This window comes from Bos grunniens, chromosome 19, assembly GCF_055505025.1.
Source record: "Bos grunniens cultivar Pamir isolate PY7600 chromosome 19, Bosgru_T2T1.0, whole genome shotgun sequence".
NCBI classification, from domain to species: domain Eukaryota; kingdom Metazoa; phylum Chordata; class Mammalia; order Artiodactyla; family Bovidae; genus Bos; species Bos grunniens.
In genome coordinates this window covers 36,660,550-36,676,958 of record NC_141183.1, presented here as the reverse complement: position 1 = coordinate 36,676,958, position 16,409 = coordinate 36,660,550, and the positions used below count along the sequence as shown (strand labels likewise).

The window sequence follows — 16,409 nt, the reverse complement described above, 5'->3', positions numbered from 1 at the left end:
CTTCTCCTCCTGCCCACAATCCCTCCCAGCATCAGAGTCTTTTCCAATGAGTCAACTCTTCACATGAGGTGGCCAAAGTACTGGAGTTTCAGCTTTAGCATCAGTCCTTCCAAAGAAATCCCAGGGCTGATCTCCTTCAGAATGGACTGGTTGGATCTCCTTGCAGTCCAAGGGACTCTCAGGAGTCTTCTCCAACACCACAGTTCAAAAGCATCAATTCTTCGGCACTCAGCTTTCTTCACAGTCCAACTCTCACATCCATACCTGACCACTGGAAAAACCATAGCCTTTGTTGGCAAAGTAATGTCTCTGCTTTTGAATATGCTATCTAGGTTGGTCATAACTTTCCTTCTAAGGAGTAAGCATCTTTTAATTTCATGGCTGCAATCACCATCTGCAGTGATTTTGGAGCCCAAGAAAATAAAGTCTGTTTCCACTGTTTCCCCATCTATTTCCCATGAAGTGATGGGACCAGATGCCATGATCTTAGTTTTCTTCCCAAGATGCTATTAAAATGATCATAAAGGAACAAGGAAGGACCCATACTGAAAAGGGCTGGAGAAGGTCCAAAGTGAATGGAGAATTCCAACAACTTTTCGATGGAAAGGAGATGCGGGGTTGAATGATGAAGTTGGGTAAAGGAAGCTGCAGACTTGAAAAGGTGAGAAGCTTGTACTGTGGATGAGCTGATCCTTTTTTCAGATCCTTAGATAGGGTCATCCATTCCAGGTACAAAGTATGACGAAAGAGAACTGAGAAGCAGGGTTAAGAATAGATGCCAATTTAAATATTGTTTTCAAAACAGTTGATTTCTTCTACTCCCATTCACAGAATACCCAGCACCCAGGTGTTCCTAGACAAAAACCCCAGCGGTTTTTGTCCCAAAATGGGACAAAATAGAAAACTACTTCTCTATCCAAAGTGGAAAACTGTCTGGAAAGTACTTGAAAAAGTGAAGGTGTTTCCCCAGAGTAAATGCCTGTATTAAAGTGTTTCTATTTGAGGTGTGCATGTGTGCTAAGTCGATTCAGTCGTGTCCAATTCTTTGCAACTCCATGGACTATAGCCCACCAGCTCCTCTGTCCATGGAATTCTCCAGGCAAGAATACTAGAGTGGGTTGCCATTTCCTTCTCTATTTGAGGCAGAGACTGCTAATTGCTCTCCAATATCCACTGTCCTCTTTAGGAGGGAACATACCTGCATGGAAAATACCAAGTGCCATGGAGTGAGATGGTGGAGCAGACAGAACCCTCATGCACTGTGGGAGTATGAATTGGTACAACTACTTTAGAAAACTATTTGGCAGTATTTACTAAAAATGAACATATACATACCCCATGACCCAGCAATTCCACTCCTAATTATACAGCCAATAGTTATATGTATATATGTTTGCTAAAATTCACTAGAATGTTCATAGCAGTACTATTCACAATATCCCCAAACTGGAAACTACCCAAATGCCAATTAACGATGAAAGAGATATGTTAGTTATAGTGTATTTGCACAAAGATTTTACAATAAAAAATAAAACAAATGAGACCTAATCAAACATAAAAGCTTCTGCACAGTAAAGGAAACCATCAACAAAACAAACAGACAACCTACTGACTGGGAGAAAATATTTGCAAACGCTGCAACCAACAAGGGGCTAATTTCTAAAATATACAAACAGCTCATACAACTCAGCATCAAAAAAACTCAAACAATCCAATAAAAAATGGGTATAAGACTGAAATAAAATATTTCTTCAAAGAAGATATACAGATGACCAAGAAGCACACAAAAAGATATTTAATATCACTAATTATTAGAGAAATGCAAATCAAAACCATAATGAGGTATCATCTTACATTGGTCAGAATGGCCATAATCAAAAAGTCCATAAATAATAAATGCTGGAGAAGCTGTGGAGAAAAGGGAACCCTACCACACTCTTGGTGGGAATGTAAATTAGTGCAGCCGCTATGGAAAACAGTAGGGAGAATCCTTAAAATAGAGCTACCATGTGATCCAGCAATCCCACTCCTGGGCTTATGTCCAGAAAAGATGAAAACTTTAATTCAGAAAGATATGTGGACCTATTTGTAATAGCCAAGACATGGAAGCAACCTAAGTGCAAATGAATGAATAAAGAAAACATGGTATATATATAGAATGGAATATTCCTTGGCCATAAGAAGAATGAAATATTGCTATACACACTACTATATATAAAATAGACAAACAACAGGACCTACTGTACAGCACAGGGAAATATTTTCAGTATTTTGTAATGACCTATAAGGGAAAAAAATCTGAAAAAGAATATATATATGTATAAACTGAATCACTGTGCTGTATATCTAAAACTAGCATGACACTATAAATCAACTACTTCCATACAGAAATCAAATAAAAAATAAATTTCAACTCACTTGGGTGTGGTATATGTAAGAAAGACTGAAAGAATCTCTTATTTTGGACCTACTCTCGAAAACTCCCTGCCCTATACAAAAACACTGACCAGTAGCTAGTTATGAAAAGGAAAGTTGCAAAGGGAAAGATGCTCAGTCATGCCTGACTCTTTGTGACCCCAAGGACTGTATAGTCTCCAGGACAGAATACTGGAGTGGGTAGCCTTTCCCTTCTACAGGGTATCTTCCCAACCCAGGGAATGAACCCAGGTCTCCCACATTGTAGGCAGATTCTTTACCAGCTGAGCCATAAGGGAAGCCCAAGAATACTGGAGTGGGTAGCTCATCCCTTCTCCAGGGGATCTTCCCGACCCAGGAATCAAACCGCGGTCTCCTGCATTGCAGGCAGTTTCCTTACCAATTGAGCTATGACGGAAGCTCATCAGTTGCTATACATTTATGATTTCATTTTAAAATGTTTACATATGTCTGTATACTTTTTAATTCTCACTTGATCCAACTATTCTGATTAACTATTGCAGCAGAGGAGATGGAAGCAGGGTTTAAGCAAAAAGTGGATTCAAAACCTCTTTGTTCACAATGGAACAGGACGTCCAGGGAAGAGGCAAGTGGACTGGAGAGATGAAGTACCTTAGACGGGTGGTTAGAAATGAACATCCAAAGAAGGAATCTGGAAAGGATTTGTACCTGGGACAGCAGTGGTCCCTAAAGAGGCTTCGGAGAACAAAGATTGGGAGGTGTGGGGTGGGGGGTGGAAAACTGGATGCAAAGGGAGTGTGTTGACCGGGTACATTACTGGTGCTCCATCTATGGTGCTGGCCCCAAGGAGCTCATTTCAGGGGAAGTCCAATGGAAACTTCAGGACTGGAGTTGAAGGGGAATTCCAACTCTCCTCTTGGCTGAGAAGTCTGGACAACAAACTCCTCTGTTTCACCTGTCTGGCATTATCTCATCCTCATCCTCGAAAAAATGCCAAGATGGTTAACTCACTCTTCACTGAAAACACTCCCACACTTCAAATGATCCCACCTCCCTTATCTCTCTTGCCTGTTGCTGTCTTATTTATTCACCAAAATTGGGTGGGCATGACAGGCAAACAATGATGATACTGTTTAGCTGTCATCATCCACAGGCAGGTGTGTGTGTTCAACTCCTAGCTGGGAGTGGAATTAGCATCACGAAGTGCTTGCCAAATGCATAAGGGTGGGTGAGTTTTGCTCTCTTTTGCTCACCTGCTTGAGCTTGTGAGAAACCCTGCGGACACAGAGCAACTGACAAGACAGGGACCTGCGCATCTGAGGGTGAGACGAACCAGTGGGTGTTAGGTGGGGACCCTGAAACCAGACACAACAGAGACAGTGGTCTGGGTGTGGTTTCCACGGGGGCTGGGCCTCAGTATTCCCATAAATAGCTTATTTTCCTTCAGGTCCCCCACCCCAGGTCCAAGTCCGGGCAAGATGGGCAAATACAGGATTCGCGTCGCCACTGGAGACTCGCTCTTGGCTGGCTCCAGCAACCCAGTGCAGCTGTGGCTGGTGGGCGAGCACGGGGAGAAGGACCTGGGGAAGATACTGCGGCCGATACGGATCAGGGTTAGTGGAGAAAGTGGTGACTGCGGCGGTCGCGGAGGGGCGCACATGGGGGGCGCTGGGGCCTCGGCACCGAGGGACCCCTGGGTATCTGGGGAAGGAGGTCGGGCACGGGTGGGGTGCCAGGTAGCAAAAGAGAAGGCGAGAGGTCTGGGAGAGAAGCGCTGCACTTTCTTGCCCGGGTGGAGGGGCAGAGAAAAGGAGACGCCTGCCGGCCTGAGTTCCCCTTGGAGTGGCTTGTTCTTCCTCGCCCCCAACGCGGATTCAGGTCTCTTCCGGGGAGCGGTCGGAGGGGAAAGAGAAGCCCGGCTTCTCGGAGGGTTCTCTGACCCGCCCTCTCCGAGAACCCTGCACCCCATGTCTGAGCGCGTCCTGTGCTGCAGGAGGTGCAGCTCGAGGTCGAAGTCTCCCTATACCTGGGGCGCCTCCTGCTGGTGAAGCTGCGCAAGCACAAAAGCCTGGTGGGTTTCGACTGGTTCTGCAAGTGGATCGCGGTCCAGGGTCCCGGCACCCAAGGCGAGGCCTTCTTCCCCTGCTACCGCTGGGTGCAGGGCAACGAGATCATCTGCTTGCCCGAGGGCACCGGTGAGAACAGTGGGAAAACAGAGGGCGGCACCTGGTGGGCTGGACGTTCTAATGTAAGAGGGAAAGGAGAGAGAGAGATGGAGGGAAAGTCAGAAGGGAAAGGATGGGGCTGAGCAGCTCAGCTGGAAAGGGGTCCCAGAATGAAGCTATGTTAATGGAGACCCTGTTCTATTGCGACCCCTTCCCCAGCCCGGACCGTGAGGGATGATCCCCAGAACCAGTTTAAGAAACATCGGGAGAAAGAGCTTGAGGAAAGAAGGAAGGTGTACCGGTGAGCCCCAGGAAGCCTTTGATCCCTAAAAGATCCTAAGAAACCCACCACCCTACTTACACCAATTCCATCTTCTTCCTCCAGATGGGGTTTCTGGAAAGAGGGATTAATCCTGCCTATAGCAGGGAATACGCAATGGGATCTTCCCAGAAACGAGAGATTTCTTGAAGATAAGGATTTAGACTTCAGTCTCTCTCTGGCAAAAGTGTGAGTGCCAGGTTGTTGCTGTTCAGTTGCTAAGTCATGTCCAACTCTTTGCGACCCCATGGACTGTATGTAGCACATGAGGCTTCCCTGTCCTTGATTAACTTCCCGAGTTTGCTCAAACTTTTGGCCATTGAGTTGATGATGCCATCCAACCATCTCATCCTCTGTCACCCTCTTCCTCTCCTGCCCCCAATCCTTCCCAGCACCAGGGTCTTTTCCAATGAGTCAGTTCTTTGCATCAGGTAGCTAAAGTACTGGAGCTTCAGCTTCAGCATCAATCCTCCCAATGAATATTCAGGGTTGATTTCCCTTAAGACTGACTGGTTTGATCTCCTTGATGTCCAAGGAACCCTTGAGTCTTCCCCAGCACCAGAATTCGAGAGCATCAGTTCTTCGGCACTCAGCCTTCTTTATGGTCCAACTCTTGAGTGCCAGGTTAAGGCTGACATCTTCATCCCAGGATACAAGGTGGGATTCTTTCCTGAACTTCTTGTACTTGCCTTCTCTGCACAGGTTGAAGGACTTGGCCTTAAAGGGGTCATTAGATCTCACAAATTCTGTAAGAAGACTGGAAGACTTCAATAAAGTATTCCCGCAAGGAAAAACTCCTCTGGCTGGTCAGTTACCTTAACATCCCCAGACCTCCCCACATATTTCTAACTCAGGGATCTGAAAGGAGAGGGGAGAGGGTCGGAGAGTAATAGGGCAGTGACATTACTGCTTACAGCATCCTCCCACCTGATGTCCCTAGAGCGGGTCCGCAATTGCTGGAAGGATGATGCCCTATTTGGGTACCAGTTCCTCAACGGGGCAAACCCTATGCTCCTGAGACGCTCTACGAGTCTCCCGTCACGGTTGCTGCTGCCTCCAGAAATGGAAGACTTGAAGACACAGCTGGAGAAAGAACTCCAGGTGCTGTGCTTCATCTGTTCACCCGTCACCCCAGCCATCATTCTGGTCTCCTTCTCTTTGCCTCATTCTTCTCTTCCCCCTTCCCTCATTTCCTCCATCAGCACCTGTTTAATCTACACCCTCCTCCATCTATACTTCAGGGTTTCTCAACTTTGGCACTGATATTTTTGGGTCAGATAACTCTGTTGTGGGAGGCTGTCCTGTGCATTGTAGAACGCTTAGTGGCATCTCTGGCTACAACCCACTAGCTGCCAGCAGCATCCCCCAGTTGTCTTCAGGCATTGCCAAATATCTTCTAGGGGGTAACATCTTGGGTTGAGAACCACTGATCTACACCAACTCCTTCTGTTATCTCCTTCTGCTATTATTCCTCTTCCATCTCCATTTTCATCTCTTCTTTCTTCATTAGCTATTTCTCAGCCTTAGCAAAGAGCCCAAGCTTTTGGAGGGAAATAGCAAGAGAGACTAAACAAAGCCCTGGGAGACAGTTGGGGCTATGTTTTTTGGGGGGAGGGGAATTCAGATCAAAGAAATGTGCCACATTTGGCTAAAGCGTGAAGGAGGGTGATAAGGGAAGAGTTTTGTTGTGGGGGAAGAGGGTACAAGGAAAACCACAAAATTCACATCAGAGAGCTCCAACTCTGATGAAAGATACTGGTCATGGAAACTCTGCATTTGGGGTTTTGGTTATGGGAGAAGTGATTGGCATTTAAGTAAAAGACTTGATGGATAGGGAAAGGAATCAGCATGACCAATGAGAGAAGGGCAGGTCAGGTCAAGAACTAACCTCAACCCCTTTATCTATCCCTGTTCCCCACCCCCTAGACTGGATCTCTGTTTGAAGCTGACTTCTCCCTGCTGGATGGGGTCAAGCCTAATGTCATCATTTTTAAGCAACAGTATGTAGCAGCCCCTCTGGTCATGCTGAAGCTCCAGCCCGATGGAAGACTTTTACCTATGGTCATCCAGGTGAGAGGACCCAGGTGTCCTGCCCCCAGTCATTGATCTTCCCTAGGGACTTGGACACCCAGGTCCTTAGCCCCCAACTCTCTCTCCTGCTCTAGCTCCAGCCACCTCGGAATGGATGCCCCCCACCTGTGTTGTTCCTGCCTTCGGATCCCCCCATGGCCTGGCTCCTTGCCAAGACCTGGGTCCGGAGCTCTGATTTCCAGCTCCACCAGCTACAGTCACACCTGCTGAGGGGCCACCTGATAGCCGAGGTTATTTCTGTGGCCACCATGAGGAGCCTGCCCAGCCTGCATCCTATCTACAAGGTATTTCGTGTATGTGTGCTAAGTCGCTTCAGTCCTGTCCAACTCTGTGAGACCCTATGGACTGTAGCCCGCTAGGCTCCTCTGTCCAGGGGATTCTCCAAGCAAGAATACTGGAGTGGGTTGCCATTTCCACCTCCAGGGGATCTTCCCGACCCAGGGATAGAACCAGCGTCTCTTATGCCTCCTGCATTGGCAGGCAGGTTCTTTACCACTGGCGCCACCTTTCAGCATTTCTTAATTCTGCATCTGACTGCCCTTCAGATTTCACACTCCTAGACTCTGGAGATGTTTACACATGACCTTGTGGCATGTTAGGTTAGTAGCAATCTCAGTTTACATAGACACACATATACACAGTGCTACGGAAATGGCTAAGATTAAAGAAAGAGTGAGAATGGGTTTTACAAAGAAATTGAAATTTGGGCTGAGGATGTTGTCGGTTGGATAGTAAGGGGCGGGACATTCCAGTCAGAGAGATCTGTGGAGGTACATGGATGCTGACTGATATCAGGTGTGACTGGAGAGTAGGGTGTGAGTGATCGAAGTGCTGGGTAGGAGGAAAGGGAGGTGGGAGAAGATGAGGGGGAAAGCCCTGTTACTTGGTGGGGAGAAGAATCAATAGCTCTGCTTGAAATGTCAGGAAAGGGAGTTTCCTGGTGGCCTAGTGGTTAGGATTCGAGCTTATACTGCCAAGGCCTGAGTTCATTCCTTGGTTGGGGAACTGAAATCCCACAAGTCATGTGGTGTGGCAAAAAAAAAGAAGTAAAGAAAAGAAAAAGAAAATGTCAGGAAGGCAGTTAGATATATGAGCCTGGAGTTCTTGGAATGGGTCAGGATTAAAGACATAGATTCCTTTCTCTTTTTTTTTTAGGTAAGAAGTAGATTTATTTTGAGAGAAACACACTCCACAGTGTGTGGGCCATCTTAGAAGGCGAGTGTGGCTGAAGGTATAGATTTTAAAGTTATCAGAAAACAGACATATCTAAAGTCATTATGAAGACTAGATTAAGCTGTCTAGGGTTTGTAGCTACAGCAGAGAATTTGGCCCAGATATAATTCTAGGGTGTCACAACCCTTATAAATTGAAAGGAGGGAATGAAGTAAGAAAAGGAGCAAGAGGAGAGCTATCTACTGAGGAAGGAGGGAAACAAAAAGTGTGATAGCAGGGCAACCAAAAGGAAAAAATGTTTCAAGAGAGAAGTGTGATTGTATCACATGCTGTTGAGAAGCAAACACAGTTACAGAGAAGTGACATGTGGATTTGTTGATATGGAAGTCATTGGTTAATCCACTGGTTAATCCTATCTCAGGGGAGTGGAGGTGGCAGAAGCCTGATCAGTGTGGGCTGAGCAGAAAAATATCATGTGAGGAAGTAGAGACAATACTGCTTCTGCTGCTGCTAAGTCGCTTCAGTCGTATCCAACTCTGTGCAATCCCATAGATGACTCCTTTAAGACTTGCAACGAGAAACAGATTTACAGACTGACAGAACGAACTTATGGTTACCAGGGTGGGGGAGGGGGTAAGGAATAGTTAGGGAGTTTGGGATTGACATGTACACACTGCTATATTAAAGGTGTCCATTGGCAGATGAATGGATAAGGAAGTTGTGGTACATATACACAATGGAATATTACTCAGCTATAAAAAAAAAGAACACATTTGAGTCAGTTCTAATGAGGTGGATGAAACCGGAGCCTATTATACAGAGTGAAGGAAGTCAGAAAGAGAAACACAATACAGTATATTATTAATGCATATATATGGAATTTAGAAAGACGGTAATGACGACCCTATATGTGAGACAGCAAAAGAGACACAGATGTAAAGAACAGGCTTTTGGACTATGTGGGAAAAGGAGAGGGCGGGACGATTTGAGAAAATAGCATTGAGATGTGTATATTACCATATGTAAAACAGATGACCAGTGCAAGTTCGATGCATGAAGCAGGGCACTCAAAGCTGGTGCTGTGGGACAACTCAGAGGGATGGGGTGAGGAGGGAGGTGGGAAGGGGGTTCAGGATGGGGGGACACATGTACCCTGTGGCTGATTCATGTTAATGTATGGCAAAAACCACCACAACACTGTAATTAGCCTCCAATTAAAATAAATAAATTTAAAACAAAACAAACAACAAAAAAAAAGATGGACAATCAACAAGGACCTACTTTATAGCACAGGGAACTCTGTTCATTATTATGTAACAACCCAAATGGGAAAAGAATTTGAAAAAGAATAGATACATGTATATGTACAACTGAATCACTTTGCTGTACACCTGAAACTAATACTTTATTAATCATCTATACTCCAATATAAAATAAAAAGTTTTTTAAAAAAGAAGACTTGCTATGAAAGGGGAAGCAAGCAATGAGGATGCTGCTAGAGAGTGGTTTAAGTTTAAGCCAAGGGTTTTTTTTCTTTGGAGTATCAAATACTAAGTGAGAGAGAGGACAGAGAGAGAATGAGCAGGAGTGACATCCCTAGGGAAGGCAAAGAGGAGGTGAAGAGTGCAATGGAAGGCAGTAGAGATACTTTACTGATAGGAGTAAGACACAGGTATAAGATAGAATTTCACATGTAGGAAACTTTCTAGTTTTTTGTGATGTGAGACAAAGGACTCCTAAAATTCTTATATATTACATGAAGCTGTGCAAATAAGTGAACTCCTAAAACCTTTGACCTTGGGTGACCCCAAGAAGACAGTTCCTCATCTTCCTTCTCCCAAATCTTAACCTGACCCAATACAATCCAACAGGCACTCTCTTCTTTTCATGAAGACCCATCCTCTCCCCTGTTTATTTCCTCTCTCAGGTCTTCTAATCTCCTTTCCACTCATGGGTCCTGGGACCCCTCTTATTTGACTGTGTTCCAATTCTTTCTTCCATAATCAGCTCCTGATTCCACACTTTCGCTACACCATGGAGATCAACGTGCTGGCCCGGAGTAATCTTGTCTCTAAATGGGGAATTTTTGATCTGGTATGGACAAGGATGGGTAAAGAGGGAGGAGGGTACAAGGATGAAGGAATTCACTTTCCCATTCCTCCCTGAAGCTCTATGCCCTCTACCAAAGGCCTCCCCCGATCTGCCTCACACCTGAGTAGCTTTCTTCATTAAGGGACCTGAGTAGGGCCACTGGGCTTGAATCTCCTGACTGCCATCCCCCTCAGCTGACACGTGCTGTGTGCTTAGTCACTCAGTCATGTCCTACTCTTTGCAACCCCATGGACTGTAGCCCTCCAGGCTCCTCTGTCCATAGAATTCTCCAGGCAAGAATACTGAAGAGGGTTGCCATGCTCTTCTCCAGGGGATCTTCCCAACCCAGAGATTGAACCCAGGTCTCCCACATTGCAGGCGGATTCTATACCCTCTGAGCCACCAGGGAAGCCCTCAGCTGACATGGAAAACACTAATTTATCTGCTGTGGGTTGCCCTCAGGTGGTGAGCACTGGGAGTGGCGGCCATGTAGACATTCTCCAGAGAGCCACAGCTGGTCTGACCTATCGCTCCTTCTGCCCTCCTGATGACCTGGCAGACCGTGGGCTCCTGGATGTGAAGTCTTCTCTCTATGGCCAAGATGCGCTCAGGCTCTGGGGAGTCATCAGCCGGTGAGAGCAACACCAACAGGGAAGACCCAGTGGGCCCTCTGGTGAGAACAAGGGGAACTGCAGATCCAGAAGGTCCTAGGCTGGCCATCTGAGACCCAGTGTCTTCTTCCCTGGGGAGCAGGTACGTAGAGAAGATGGTCAGTCTTTTCTACAAGAGTGATGGAGCTGTGAAGGATGATCCAGAACTGCAGGCCTGGTGTAGAGAGATCACTGAGACTGGACTGCAGGGGGCTCAGGACCGGGGGTAAGGCCCAGATCCTCCCCACTGACCCTGTGTCAACTCACACCCACCTGTCAACAATCCATACCTTTTCACAATACTGTAAGTCACCCTAGGGGAGTTTGGGGGGAAATGGATACATGTGTATGTACTGCTGAATCCCTTTGGTGTTCACCTGAAACTCACAAGTTTGTTAACTGGCTATACCTCAGTGCAAAAAAAAAAAAAAAAGTTTAAAGCCAAAAAAAATATTTAAGACACCCTACCTCAAGACTCAGAGATTCCTCCAGAAATTCTAATTGTAACCACTCCTAATTCCCCAGCCCCTTTCCTTTCTCACCCTCTCATACAGCATTCCCCATCCTTATGCAACTTGCTAAGAGCTTCCTCTAGAACCACATATATTTCCCTTAGTTACTTTCCCTCACCTTTTCCTGCCCTCTCTCCTAATGCCAACGGGTTCATCCAAGCCCATAAACATGTGAATACACACTATGCGTGTACTAGAGGCACAACCACACACAGGAATTCTTTTCTGTATCCCCAGATATCTTTCACTGCCTGAGATCAACTGTCTCCTGTCCTGGTCTCAAAGCCTCAAATTCTTACCTCACACAGGTTCCCCATCTCCTTAGAGTCCCGAGCTCAGCTCTGCCACTTCATCACCATGTGCATCTTCACGTGCACTGGTCAGCATGCTTCCACCCACCAGGGCCAGGTAACCTGTTGTGATCCTCGCCCCCTGGGGCTCCCGGGAGGTAGAAGATAGGGGACCAAATGCTTGGGTCATCAGCCTGGGTTTCTGAGAGGCTCTCCTACCTGCAGCTGGACTGGTACTCCTGGATCCCGAATGGTCCATGCACCATGCAGAAGCCTCCGCCCATCTCCAAGGATGTGACAGAGAAGGATATAGTAGACTCACTGCCTAGTCTGCACCAGGCCCGAACACAGAAGACCTTCATAAAATTCCTTGGCCGACGCCAGCCTGTCATGGTTAGAGATGGATGCCTACACCCTAGGGGAGAAGGAGCAGTGTTCTTGGCTGAGGGGTCCATGCGCTGAGCCTTTTTGTTCTCCCCTGTCAGGTGGCCTTGGGGCATCACAAAGAAAACTATTTCTCTGACCCTGGACCTCAAGCTGTGCTGAAGCAATTCCAGGAGGAGTTGGCTGCCCTGGACAAGGAGATTGAGGTCCGAAATGCAGGCCTGGACCTGCCCTATGAGTATCTTCGACCCAGCATGGTAGAGAACAGTGTGACCATCTGATGCCTTGCTCACATCATTCCCAAATTCCGCCCTCCCTAAGTACCCTTTGAGTACCCCACCCTCCTTGGCCACAGCCTCTGGTGAACAGATTGACCCCTAAGCTGTGTGGTCAGTGCTCAGGGATGCTGCATCACTCAACTCTAGGTAATACATAATGAATGGTTCCCACTGAATTTTGGAACCCATCCCTACCCACAGCTGCCCTACCTTAATGTCCACCTAGCCCTACACTTCTTTGTCCTTTGTCCCCATCTCCTCTTTTTCAAAGAATCTAGTTTGTATACAAATGAAATGAAAAAATATATAAAATAAATGAAAAGATCTAATTAAATAATAAAGTTGGTTATGCATGGTGAAGGAAGGAGGTAGGAAAAAAGATCTTAGTTTGTTTCCTGTTCTCTCATTCAGATTCCAAGGAAGAAAAATAAAGATGCTTTCCTGGAACAAACATTTCTTCCTGTAGTTAATACATCCCTCAAAGATTTTCTTAAACCTTTTAAACCTAAATTAGGGAAGTTCTGACTGACTGCCCAAAGCATTTAATACCAGCAAAGCTGTATAGGAAACTGTATAAATCAGGGTTGAGAGCAGCGTGGAAGAAAGGAGAAGGCAAGGAGGGCCTATTGGTAGAACTGAGAAATCACCAGGGAAAATAGACATGTGAAATGTCAAGGGGTTACCCTGAATGACTAGGTCTGTACCTTTGACAGGGGCCAGTGAAATAAATAGGGGCATGTAGGATTTAGAATAGAATCCATTTGAATTCTCCTTCTAGTTGTAGGAAAACACATTTTAAGAAAACAGTCCTTAAAAACAGGAGTTGCACACCCTGGAAGATTCTTCTTGTTCTTTTCCACCTGCATCTGTACAGAGACACATGTGGAAAAGAACAAAAAAAATCTTCTGTATGAAGAGGACTCTCACCAGAAACATACTGCTAGGGAGCAGATCAAAATTATACTTCCAATATGAGTTTAGGAAAAAACCTCATGATTTAATCACAAATGTGAAGGAATATCAAATAGAAGGGGTAAGAAGGGAACTAGCAGAATTATTAGAGAAATGGAAATCGAAACTACAATGAGGTACCACCTCACACTGGTCAGAATGGCCATCATTAAAAACTCTACAAAAAACAAATGCTGGAGAGGGTGTCAAGAAAAGAGAACTCTCCTATACTGTTAGTGGAACGTAAGTTGAGGCAGCCACTATAGAGAACAGTATGGAGGCTCCTCAGAAAACTAAAAACAGAATCATCACATGATCCAGCAATCCCACTCCTCAGCGTATATCCAGGCAAAACTCTAATTCAAAAAAGTACATGCGCACTATTCACAATAGCCAAGACATGGAAACAACCTAAAAGTCCATTAACAGATGAATGGATAAAGATGTGGTACATGTATACAATGGAATACTACTCAGCCATAAAAAGAGTAAAATACTGCCATTTTCAGCAACATAGATGCAGCTAGAGATTATCATACTAAGTGAAGTAAGTCAGAAAGAGAAAGACAAGTATCATATGATATCACTTATACCTGGAATCTAAAATAAAACATGAATGAACCCATTGATGAAACAGAAACAGACTCATGGATACAGAGAACAGATTTGTACTTGCCAAAGGGGAGGGTTTTGGGGAAGGGATGTAGTGGGAGGTTGGGGTTAGCAACTGTTAGCTATTATATATAAAATGGATAAACAACAGGGTCCTACTGTACAGCATGGGGAACTATATTCAATATCCTATGATAAACTATAACAGAAAAGCATATTAAAAAAGAAGGGATATATGGACTTCCATGGTGGCTCAGTGGTAAAGAATCCACTTGCCAATGCAGGAGACACAGGTTGGATCTCTGGTCCAGGAAGAACCCACACATTGCGGAGCAACTCAGCCCATGCACCACAACTACTGAGCCCACGTGCTGCGACTACTGACGCCGGCATGCCCTAGAACCAGAGCTCTGCAGCAAGAGAAGTCACACAACTAGAAGCTTTCGCGTCACAACCAGAGAGTAGCCCCATTCACCACAACTAGAGAGGAGCCCGAGGGCAGCAGTGAAGATCCAGCACAGCCAAAAATAAATAGACATATAATCATTTTTAAAAAATAATATACAAAACTGAATCACTTTGCTATACAGCAGAAATTAATACAATATTGTAAATCAACTATACTTCAATAAAGAAAATCAATGGAATATGAAAAAAGAGTTAATTAAGAGAGCACAGGATAGGGGGAAGATCAGGAGCACAAAAAAAGAAAATAAAAATATTTAAGAACTATATATACATATATATATATATATATATATAAAGAAGGAAACTAGCAGAATTCTGGGAAAAATTCTGGGAAAATTTCAAGAAAAAAACATGGAAGAAATATAAGATAAAATTAGGAAGAACAAAACAGGGACTAGACATAGAAAGCACAGGAGAAAGGTTAGAAATTTAAAAGCTAATACAACATAATGCAAACCAAAATAAAGAAGAAAGGTTTAGAGGGAAAATACACAGTGGGTATGAATGACTGAGATTGAAGAACAGACAGATTAATTGCAATTCCTAAAAAAGAAACGAGATAGAACAATGGAATAGAATACATATGTTAAAATGTATATAATGGAATAAATCTCTCTTGAAATAAAAATCTACATATTGAAAGGAAAAATCAAGTACCAGTGAAAACTGACCTAGAATTGTCAACTCAGAGGTATATCCCTAAAGCTACTGGATTTTAAATATGAGCAAACAATCCTGTAGGCAGAAGGCCAATGGCAACTCACTCCAGTACTCTTGCCTGGAAAATCCCATGGACGGAGGAGCCTACTATGCTGCAGTCCATGGGGTCGCTAAGAATCGGACACGACTGAGCGACTTCACTTTTACTTTTCACTTTCATGCATTGGATAAGAAAATGGCAACCCACTCCAGTATTCTTGCCTGGAGAATCCCAGGGACAGAGGAGCCTAGTGGACTGCCGTCTATGGGGTCTCACAGAGTCGGACACGACTGAAGCGACTTAGCAGCAGCCGCAGCAGCAGGCAGAAGGGCAAGAAGATCAAGTCACAGTATTCAATGCCAAACAGCAGTGGGTCCATCCCTTCAAAATATTCAAGGAAAAAGCGAGCCAAGGATTTTTCCTGTCTGTGAATTCTTTTTTCTTTCTCTCTCTCTTTTTTTATTGTGTTAAAATACACATAATACAAAATTTGCCACCATAACCATTTTAAAATATAGCATTTCAGTGGCATTAAATATATTCACACTGCTGTGTAGACATCACCATCATCCACTGCTCTCTTCATCTTATAAAACTGAAACTCTGTAGCCATTAAACAATAATTCTATATCCTACCCTTCCCCCAGACCCTGGAAACCACCATTATACTTTCTGTCTACATGATTCTGATTCTTCTAAGTATTTTATATAAGTGGAATTATATAGTATCTATATTTCTGTGGCTTTGCATGAACACTGACTTCTCCATTTATTCATCTTGAAACTGACTTTTTTAAAATATGGGGACTTCTCTGGTGGTCCAGTGGTGAATGATCTGCCTGCCAATGCAGGGGACACAGGTTTTGGTAGGAAGATTTTTAACTATATGATAAAATTCTTTTAATAGTTTAAAATATATTTAGGTTTTCTATTCTTGAGGAAGATTTAGTTCTACTTTGGGAATTTGTCAACACTTCATCAAATTTATTATCATTTTGTATTTACAGTATTGTTTTATTTATCAATTACCCTCAGCAGCAAAGGACACAAGACCAGAAATGAGAGCGTAGACCTTCCCTATGAATACCTAAAACCCAGCTGCATAGAGAACAGCATCAGTATATTAGCCCCAATCTATTCCCTTTTCAAAGACCTCAGACTACCATGATAGTTAGAAAAAGGAGAAGAAAAAAATCCATAAAATATCAGGGAACTGAAACAATGAATTAAAAATTTTAAGATAATACATTAGGAATAAAGATACAGTTTATAGGATCAATAAAGTAAAAAACTGACTCCTTGAGAAGACCAACAAAACTGACAAACTT

The 16,409-nt window shown here is 44.3% G+C and overlaps 1 protein-coding gene and 1 long non-coding RNA gene across 12 annotated transcripts in view; one reads left to right on the top strand and one right to left on the bottom strand.

Moving 5' to 3' along the window:
- LOC147352186 (uncharacterized) overlaps positions 1 to 16,409 on the bottom strand; it is a 139,897-nt gene that overhangs the window by 61,170 nt on the left and 62,318 nt on the right. The gene's annotated exons all lie outside the window — the stretch shown is intronic.
- Positions 3,483 to 12,801, top strand: LOC147352191 (polyunsaturated fatty acid (12S)/(13S)-lipoxygenase, epidermal-type-like). 3 transcript variants are annotated; one of them, XM_086359333.1, is made up of 15 exons: positions 3,584 to 3,719; positions 3,845 to 4,010; positions 4,391 to 4,592; positions 4,782 to 4,863; positions 4,948 to 5,070; positions 5,584 to 5,687; positions 5,822 to 5,982; positions 6,808 to 6,951; positions 7,047 to 7,256; positions 10,153 to 10,239; positions 10,699 to 10,868; positions 10,990 to 11,112; positions 11,707 to 11,806; positions 11,914 to 12,081; positions 12,174 to 12,801. In XM_086359333.1, exons 2-15 carry the CDS (start codon positions 3,876 to 3,878, stop codon positions 12,351 to 12,353), a joined length of 1,989 nt encoding a protein of 662 aa, XP_086215459.1. In that variant the 5' UTR covers positions 3,584 to 3,719; positions 3,845 to 3,875; the 3' UTR covers positions 12,354 to 12,801. The 3 variants fall into 3 exon arrangements, with proteins under 3 accessions (XP_086215461.1, XP_086215459.1, XP_086215460.1); XM_086359335.1 differs by lacking the exon at positions 10,153 to 10,239 and having other exon boundaries at positions 3,483 to 3,719; XM_086359334.1 differs by lacking the exon at positions 3,584 to 3,719 and having other exon boundaries at positions 3,735 to 4,010.